The sequence below is a fragment of the Symphalangus syndactylus genome, chromosome 18 (genome assembly GCF_028878055.3).
Source record: "Symphalangus syndactylus isolate Jambi chromosome 18, NHGRI_mSymSyn1-v2.1_pri, whole genome shotgun sequence".
Classification (NCBI taxonomy): domain Eukaryota; kingdom Metazoa; phylum Chordata; class Mammalia; order Primates; family Hylobatidae; genus Symphalangus; species Symphalangus syndactylus.
Window position 1 is genome coordinate 102800904 of NC_072440.2, and position 9702 is coordinate 102810605.

Here is a 9702-nt window from a genome sequence, read left to right on the forward strand (position 1 = left end):
CAAAGATGGTTATGTTATTAAAATTATATATTAGCATTTTAATATATAAATAAAGAAATTCTTAATTAATTTCACAAGAAAGTTGTCCTGTTAACACAAACTAATTTTCAATGTGAATATCTTGACATTTTTACTGTTACATTGGTTAATTCATAAACTTCTTGTTGTAGAATATGACTGACAGCTTCATAGCCCAGCATTAGGTGAATGTTTTACTCTGTTGAGCACTATTTATTTATTTATTTATTTAGAGATGGAGTCTCACTTTTGTTGCCCTGGCTTGAGTGCAATGGCATAATCTTGGCTCAGTGCAACCTCCGCACCCTGGGTTCAAGTGATTCTCCTGCCTCAGCCTTACGAGTAGCTGGGATTACAGGCAGATGCCACCATATCTGGCTAATTTTTGTATTTTTATTAGAGATAAAATCATGTTGGCCAGGCTGGTCTTGAACTCCCATCCTCAGGTGATTCACCCACCTTGGCATCGAAAAGTGCTGGGATTACAGGCCTGAGCCAACATGCCTGGCCTTACTCTGTTGAGCACATTTTAAAGTTTCTGTATTTAAAAAATTAAGAAGGCACTTGTCCTTGGTTTTGAATTCTACAGTATTTAAACTTTATGTTACTTTTCACTTTTCTGTCTTCCTCCAAATTGTTTTTTTGTTGTTGTTGTTGTTCAAAATCCTTTAGTGATATTAAGCTCACAATGTTTGTTTCAAAAATATGTTAGATTTAAAGTGTTACCATAAAACTCCTTGTTTTGGTGAATTTTGATTTAATAGTGCATACAAATTCATATTAGAGCTTGTTCATCGAGTGAAGAGAAGAGCTGAACCAGATCCCATGAAGAACACGTGTAAATTATTGGTGGTAGCAGATCATCGCTTCTACAGATACATGGGCAGAGGGGAAGAGAGTACAACTACAAATTACTTAGTAAGTATTTGATATTGCATCAAGTAATTGAAAAAAAAATTTGGGTGGGTACATTCCATGAAACTTAATGAAACCAGATCTGTTCCAGAGACTGTTATTTCCCTAAAATATTTGAGGGATATTCTCTGAGGTTTTTATGTTACTGTATGGAAATTATAGTTTCAAATTTATGACAACCTATTTTACCCTTGAACTAATATTTTCTGCACGTTAGAATTTATGCATATAGGGTTTGGGAGAGGTTATAATGTAGTCCTTCCTCCTTGATACAAGTGAGCTCTTTAAAAACATCACTGCTATCATGGCAGTGAACCTGTGGTGTCACATGTGAATGTAAAAATATGTATTTGCATGAACCCATGTTTATCTTTTGCTTATATGTATATTTCAGAGAAGAAGGTGAGTTTTGTTCATCATGTTAAAGACCTAATCATTGGACTTCACTTGAAATAGGTGGGACTTTCATGGTCATAACTAGCTCTAGGGCACAGAAGTGAAGGAAAGATGTAAGAAGTGATGATACTGGATTTTTAAGCATGAACTATTATGATTTTTACAGTCTGGGGAATCATTTTTCGTTGACATTTTTTGCTAGTATGACTTCATTCGTCATGATTACTTGGCACTGACCAAAATGTTGTTATTGAGGGAATAATGAAGAATGCAGCTATTCATGAAGCAAGAAGCAGCTGGTGCAGTAAAGATGTCTTTCTCATTGCCTTGCTTTTCCCATGCTGTCCATTTTATTCATACCCTCCCTTACCCTTCTTTCCCTTCCCCTCCATGTCAAGTGGATTTTTTTTTTTTTTTTTTTTTAACACAGTCTCACTGTGTCACCCAGGCTGGAGTGCAGTGGCGCAATCTCAGCTCACTGCAACCCCCACCTCCTGGGTTCAAGCAATTCTTCTGCCTCAGCATCACAAGTAGCTGGAATTACAGGCGTGAACCACAGCACCCGGCCCCATATCAAGTGAATTTATTATGAGGCTAGTAAGAGTCACTGTGATTCTTGTTCCTAAATAAGAGAGATTCTTACTTTAAAAAGCTTCTCTCTTAATCTGGGTTTTATATTAAGGGGTTCCTCTTATTTTACTTCTTTGTTCATTGCACTACAAATATGAATATAATGAGAGATCTAGTCTTAAAAATTGTATTTTTTACAACTTCTTAGACATAACTTGTTTCACAGTTGCTGGAACAAACCTCATCAACCCAGTTTTTTCACAGTAGAATATTCTTTTTGAGAAAAAGATAGGTAATTAGCATTTTGTTCTTTCTCATGTCGTTTTCTTTGGAAACTATACTGCCTTCCTTCTCCAGTTTTCCCAAATCAGAGAACAAAAGAGGGAGGGTTGCTGAAATGAACCTTTGTTCTTTCTGGCTGTCTTCTTACCCGTTCCTCAGTGCTGAACTTTTTGGGGTGAGAGTGGGTGAATAGGGTTGGCAGTTGTCTGCCACGGCCCCTTACTTGTTTCTGGGGAAGACATTTGAGGTACTCACTGAGAGATAGAGTGAAGATGGAATTCTTTTTAGAAGGGAATACGGTTGATCCAGGAACAGTGTGGGGGTGTGGTTAGAAGCACTGACCTTCTTCCCTCTGCAGTCGAAAATCCTCACGTAACTTTTTTTTTTAGACTCTGTCGCCCAGGCTGGAGTGCAGTGGCGAAATCATAGCTCGCTGCAGCCTCTGTTGCCCAGGCCAAAGCAATCTTCCCACCTCAGCCTCCTGAGTAGCTGAGACAACAGGTGTTCACCCTGCCTGGCTAAGTTTTTTGATTTTTAGTAGAGATGGAGAATTTCCCAGGATGGTCTCAAACTTCTAAGCTTAAGCAATCCTCCTGCCTCAGCCTCCCAAAGTGCTGGGATTACAGGCATGAGCCACTATGCCCAGCCGCTGTATAACTTTGATTCTCCAAAAATTTAACTACTAATAGTCTACTGTTGACCAGAAGCCTTACCAATAAAATAACACTCGATTAACACATATTTTTTGTATGTATTATTACTGTGTTCTTAACATTCTGTTATCAAGTAAGCTAGAGAAAGGAAAATGTTACGAAAATCATAAAAAATAAAGCCAGGCATGGTGGTATGAGCCTGTAGTCTTCTGTTACTCAGGAGGCTGAGGTGAGAGGATTGCTTGAGTCCAGAAATTCAGGCTTTGGTGAGCTATGATCGTGCCGCTGTACTGCACCCCTGGTGACAGAGCAAGACCCTGTCTCTTGAAAAAAAAAAAAAAAATCTTAAGGAAGAGAAAATACATTTACTATTCACTAAGTGGAAGTGGATCATCATAATGGTCTTCATGTTGAGTAGGCTGAGGAGGAAGAGGAAGAGTTGATCATATTGTCTCTGGTGCCAGAGGCTCAAGGAAATCCATGCATAAGTGGACACTTAAAGTTCAAATCTATGTTGTTCAAGGGTCAACTGTATTTCAGGTATACTGATTGACTTTTAAATTTAATTATTATTGGCTGAAACGGTAGTTTTAAAAAAGCCTGTTACTTGTCATTTTGGTTCCATGTGCAATTGAGTACCTGAAATTTAGGTTAAACTATACCATTGTTTTATTCTGATTACAGCACTTTTAAGTTTGGGGCCAAAGTTTGGGAATACTCTGATACAGTAACATCTCAATGTTAGTTTTTGTGAAAGTAGAAACTTGTGCAATGGCCTCTAAACTGAGATTTTTTCTTTCCCCATAGATTTTATATTGCATTGCCAGTAGAGGTAAAGAGCTACATAATGTCTTTTTTCTTTTTTAAATACATACAGATAGAGCTAATTGACAGAGTTGATGACATCTATCGGAACACTTCATGGGATAATGCGGGTTTTAAAGGCTATGGAGTACAGATAGAGCAGGTATTTATCAATAGATATGGCTTATATTAAGTTATGTAATGTAAATATTCGTCACTTGTATTCAAAACCCAAAAACTTGTCCTTAACAATAATTGTAAATAAGTTTTCTCAAATGCCAATGATTTTTTTCTGATGAATTGTGCAGTATTTTTGATGTTAATTAGTTCTAGATTGTGAAGTTTTCTGTCCTTAGTCTCGCTTTAGGTAGAAAGCCTTTTATGCTGCTGTGCTTTGTTCTTTCTTTGAATTCATGGCCTTTATATTTATTCTCTGTAGTTTTTTTTCCCCCCTCTGATTATGCTTAAGTCTTTAGTTAAAACTCTGGCACGTACCGTTGAATCCTTAGTCAGAAAATTTACTAAAAAATACTGTGTACCTTTGCAAGGCTGTATTTATATATACAGAACCTTTAGGTTCTTTCCCCTCAGATATCTCCTCCGGTTTCTTGTAATCCGTAACAGAGTATGTCTAGCAATGTTATATTAATGTCATCTTAATAATAGCTCATATTAAAAGTTATTTCAAATTGCTAAGACTAATTAAAAAGACTTCTGACATAGGATATTGCTTTGGGCAGAGAGTCATTTTGATATGTAAATTATATAAATTATTATCTCTTTTCTTCCAAGCTTTTTGTAGTAAACCATATTTTTATAAGTTCTATAGTGTAGAATTTAGAGGTTTAAAAAATTTTTTTAAATCATTCACCATGTTTATAAATGTTAAACTTCGATATTACTTGTATAAAACTAAGAGAATTATTTTTCCCTTTTCATTCTCTTTCACCATTATGCATTTTCTTTTTAAGTTATTATTTGAAAGGTAACATATACACAGTACAAAAACCAGTGAAAAGTAAGTCTCTGCAGCCTGTTTATTGTCAAACCAGTTCCTTTCCCCAAAGACATTCGTGTCACTAGTTTCATATGTATCTTTCTAGAGATGTCGTATGCATGTATAGCGTATGTATATGTCTGTATTTGACACAACAGTGCTATGCAGTACATTTACACCTTGATTTTTCATTTCACAATATGTTGGAGAGTACTTCATGTTCATGCATGTAAAGCTGCCTCACTTGTTTTATTATAAATAGCTGCATCATGTTTGAGTTTCAGGGAACCTGTAAATTTTCTTTTTGCTTTAGGCATTTGGAACCAATTGAAGAAACAGGAATAATATAGGAGATTAAAACATTAACTTCTTTACATCTGAGGAAGGATGGATTGGAGGATGTGGTTTAGATGTGCATCATGGTGGGCTTCAAAGTAGTTCTATCCCAGATTTGACCTTGACCAGCCACCATCAAAACTGCAGAGTCCACCCCAGTAAGCTTACCACACAGTGGCCGAGGAGATCAGAATGGGCCTTCTCTGCAGGCAGGCAGGCAGGCAGGCAGGCAGGGAAGAGAGACATACAGAAACTCTGAGCTGAGCATGGTTTCCTTCATCTCACACTTACTAATTGGAGCCTTTGTTACTTTTTTTTTCTTCTTTGAAGGTTTAATATGAATTTTTCTGAAATGCATATATAAGGAGAAGCCTCTATTCTTAGTCTTTTATTCCTTTGATGCACAAAGAGATGTATATTTTATTATTCTTTCCTAAATTGTCGACTATAATTGTAATAAATATTTTAGGCTTCTGTAACCCAAGTTCTTATTTTTTCAAAATAAACATAGAGGATATGAAAATTTAAGAGTACATTTATAATATTATAAATAATTCATTGACATATGTTTTCCATACCATATGCTTCTCTGTTTGTTTCAAACATTGAATATTAGTACTGAAGAATTTATGAATTTGGGTTTTAAAATGTTTTTTTCTAGAATGATTCTTTTTTTGAACAGATAAAATAATGCAGTATTCAGAGTCTTCTGACTTATTTTGGAAGTGTTCTAAGTATATTATCTCTTTAAGTATAGATTCGCATTCTCAAGTCTCCACAAGAGGTAAAACCTGGTGAAAAGCACTACAATATGGCAAAAAGTTACCCACATGAAGAAAAGGATGCTTGGGATGTGAAGATGTTGCTAGAGGTGGGTCTTAGAATCCTGGATATGGTGCTAACACCACTTTGTGATTTCTGATATGTGGATTGTATGTGTTTTAATGAAGGAGCATGTTAGAAAAGATGGACACCCAGAAGCAGTCTCCTCCAGCTGATCCAGCAGTAACCCTATCCCCTGTAGCAGCATAGACAACAAATAACAAAAACTCTATGAAAAAGAAAAACGCTATAAAGCAATGCTTCCTTTTTTTTTTTTTTTTGAGACAGAGTTTCACTCTTGTTGCCCAGGCTGGACTGCAATGGCGTGATCTCGGCTCACCGCAACCTCCATCTCCCAGGTTCAAGTGATTCTCCTGCCTCAGCCTCCCAAGTAGCTAGGATTATAGGCATGTACCACCACAGCCGGCTAATTTTTGTATTAGTAGAGACGGGGTTTCTCCATGTTGGTCAGGCTGGTCTCGAACACCGGACCTCAGATGATCCGCCTGCCTCAGCCTCCCAAAGTGCTGGGATTACAAGCATGAGCCACCGTGCCCGGCCAAAGCAATGCGTCTTAACCTTAATATCTTTGAGGATCTAATGAGACAATCAGTGGATCTTCTCTAGAAAATAACATGGATACCCAATATATAGAGTTTTTGCACACTGTTTCATTAGTTCTGCACACTTAGTTCAGCTCTCTCTCAAGCTTATCAATTTATCTTTTAGGGCAGTAATTATCAAACAGGTTATGAACATGTATTGGAGAGTAGAAATATAGCTTGGAGATCTGAAAGTCCTCTACAGGAATTTAAAATTTTTGTGTTTTTATTCTGGCGATTAATCTAAAGATGGCTAACTTAATCATTTTACGCCATTTGGAGTCTTGCTGTATAACAGGATACTGCCACATGATTCCAGTGTCTTGAGTTTGTGTGTGCTATTACTTTGGTGTAGAATGACTTTCTATGAAGTGATAGTTTTTATCTTTTAATGTGTTGGTAAGTGTATTAGTTTCCTGTTGTTGCTTTAACAAATTATCACAAGTGGAGCAGCTTAGAACAACACTTATTTATCCCATAGTTTGCATGGGCTAGTCCAGGTATGGTGTGGCTCATCTGGATTCTTGTTTATGGTCTCTTGAGGCTGAAATCAAGTTTTCAAAGCTTCAATAGAATTAAAGGATATTATAACTATTCATCCAGATGGAGAAGCATAACGTGCAGCACCTGTGTAGTACTCATTCATACCTTGTCTAATGTGATCTGCTGAGCACCCTGAGAGGTTGATTGAGACAGCATCATTGTTGTGAGGAAGCTCAGCAAGTGTTACTGTTTATTCCAGCTGACATGACAAACCAGCATAGGCTGAGGGACTTAAACAACAGAAGTTTGAGATTTCAGAGTTCTGGAAGCTGGAAGTCCAAAATCAAGGGGTCAGCCGGGTTGATTTCTTCTGAGGCCACGGTACTTGTGGTGTAGATGCTGTCTTCTCCCTGTGTTCTCACATGGTCCTTCCCTCAGTGTGTGTGTATATTCTGAACTCCTTATCAGGACACCAGCCATATTGGATTAAGGCACACCCATATGACCTCAGTGTACCTTAACTACCTCCTTAAGGGCCCCTGTTTCCAGTAAGAGTCACATTCTGGGGTACTGTTGAAGGTTAGGACTTCAACATTTGAATTTTGGGGTGGCACAATTCAGCCAGTAACAGGAAGATTAAATGACTTGTCTGGTTAGTCATACAACTGGTGATGGCAGAGGTCGAATTGAGCACAGATCTCCTGACTCCTAGAACAGCTGAACCACTGCGCCTGTCTGCTTTTCTGTGAGCCTCCAGACAGCCCATGGCAGGGGAGGAACCAAAGAGAAGAATGACTTATGTTGACAGATGCTCCTCTCCAGTTTTCTTCCCTAAGGCTCCCAGAATATTCTTAGAAGCCTCACCCTTTTACCACGGAACTATCAGAATCCCCATGTGACCACACTTCATTCCTCATATAGGGCTCTCTGGCCTCTCATTTAAAGCATTTTAAACATTGAGGGTTTTGGCTAGGCATGGTGGTTCATGCCTATAATCCCAGCACTTTGGGAGGCTGAGGATGAGGCTAGTGGATTGTTTGAGCCCAGGAGTTCAAGACTAGCTTGGGCAACATGGTGTACAAAAAATACAAAAATTAGCCGGGCATGGTGATGCACGCCTTTGGTATCAGCTTCTTGGGAGGCTGAGGTGGGTGGTTCACTTGAGCCTGGGAGGTCGAGGTTGCAGTGAGCTGTGATTGCATCACTGCACTCCAGTCTGGGTGACACAGTGAGACCCTGTCTCAAACAAACAAAATAAGTCAACCCCCCCGCCTCAAATAAATTAAGGTTTTTTAAACTTGCAGACGCTGGACGGTTATGGTAGAGGTTTTTAAAGTAATGTATGAAGCCGTTTTAAATTAAGAAAAAAAAAATCCTCTCAAACCTGCAGTGTTGATTTAAATGGATGTAAAATCTTTTAGTAATGTAAAACTGGGTATATATGCTTTTCTATAAGTGTATATTTATATAAATGACTATATATTATGAAGCTCAAAAAAGTTTAAGATTAAAATTTCTATAAAACCAATTGAATCCTTGAAATACTTGAGAGGGATCTGTTTCGGTCTGGGGTGCTACAATCCCCTTATCGAATTGGAGCATCTCTAGTCCTGGGCTGTATGTCTTCAGAACAGCCCTCGGAGGAGCAATGAGTTAGTTCTGAACAGCTGGAGTAGGCTCCTGAACTCTTCCCTTTTGTGCCCCTTGCCAGATGACAGTGTGTGCCTCTCACTTGTGCAGGTGGAGAAGCACTTAAGGAAAGAGAAAAGCACTGCACGAGGTTGTGATTGCTGGTGCTGAGCTGCATCATGGTTCTGTTCTGGAATGTTTAGTTGATTTAGATTACATCTTTTAGTCTGATGTAATTGTTAATCTAAGAATGCTTTTTTTTTTTGTCTTTCAAAGCAATTTAGCTTTGATATAGCTGAAGAAGCATCTAAAGTTTGTTTGGCACACCTTTTCACATACCAAGATTTTGATATGGGAACTCTTGGATTAGCTTATGTTGGCTCTCCCAGAGCAAACAGCCATGGAGGTGTTTGTCCAAAGGGTAAGTTTTTCCATTTCTTGTGTGAATATGATGCTGGGATTATTAAGCTGATTGGATTATATTATAATTCTGTATTTAATAAGCAATTTGTCTCTGTTTCCTTTTGACTTTAGCTTATTATAGCCCAGTTGGGAAGAAAAATATCTATTTGAATAGTGGTTTGACGAGCACAAAGAATTATGGTAAAACCATCCTTACAAAGGTATGTCCTTTTATTTCTAAAAGAATAGTGTTAGAGTTTATTGTAGTAGAACCTCAGTTATATATTTATGTAGGTATTTTTTTAAAAAATGTAATACATACTTTTTTTTATTTCTGCCTAAATAAAATTGATGTATTTTTGTGGGATATATGAAAATTAAAGCATAAAGAAGAAAATAAAAATGGTCTGTCAGCCTTCTTTTGAAACATGTGAGGACCACTGCTTTTCTCGAACCCTCTGTCCCGGAGCCCTCTGACCTGCAGCAACTCTTAGAGCTCCCTGTCTCCTAGTCCTGTGGTGCAGCTGTCATTCAAGGCATCCCACACCCTCTTATTTTCAGAACCCCATGGTCTCCCTCTCTCTCAGTGCCATCATTTTGGTGTAGTGTATCTTGCAGGAGCTTCCTAAGAAAAGGTAGATGACCTGCATATTGTTGGGATTTCACATATCTGAAAATGTCTTTATTCCACTCTTAAGCCTGACTGATAATTTTGGCTGAGTATATTCTTAGTTCTCATGTTCTCTATGGTCTTCTGTGCATGTTGCTTCTAAAGAATCTGAAGTCATTTTGA

The 9702-nt window shown here is 37.9% G+C and overlaps 1 protein-coding gene across 4 annotated transcripts in view; it reads left to right on the top strand.

Annotated features, from left to right (window-relative positions):
* Nucleotides 1–9702, top strand: part of ADAM17 (ADAM metallopeptidase domain 17) — a 67992-nt gene that overhangs the window by 30243 nt on the left and 28047 nt on the right. For 2 of the 4 annotated variants that reach the window (XM_055253850.2, XM_063623979.1), the window contains exons 6-10: nt 803–936; nt 3712–3801; nt 5729–5842; nt 8784–8928; nt 9042–9130. In XM_055253850.2, coding sequence (XP_055109825.2) covers nt 803–936; nt 3712–3801; nt 5729–5842; nt 8784–8928; nt 9042–9130 — 572 coding nt within the window. Of the gene's footprint in view, nt 1–782; nt 937–3711; nt 3802–5723; nt 5843–8783; nt 8929–9041; nt 9131–9702 lie in introns of those variants that run through there. The other 2 variants (XM_055253851.2, XM_055253852.2) reach the window with 2 other exon arrangements.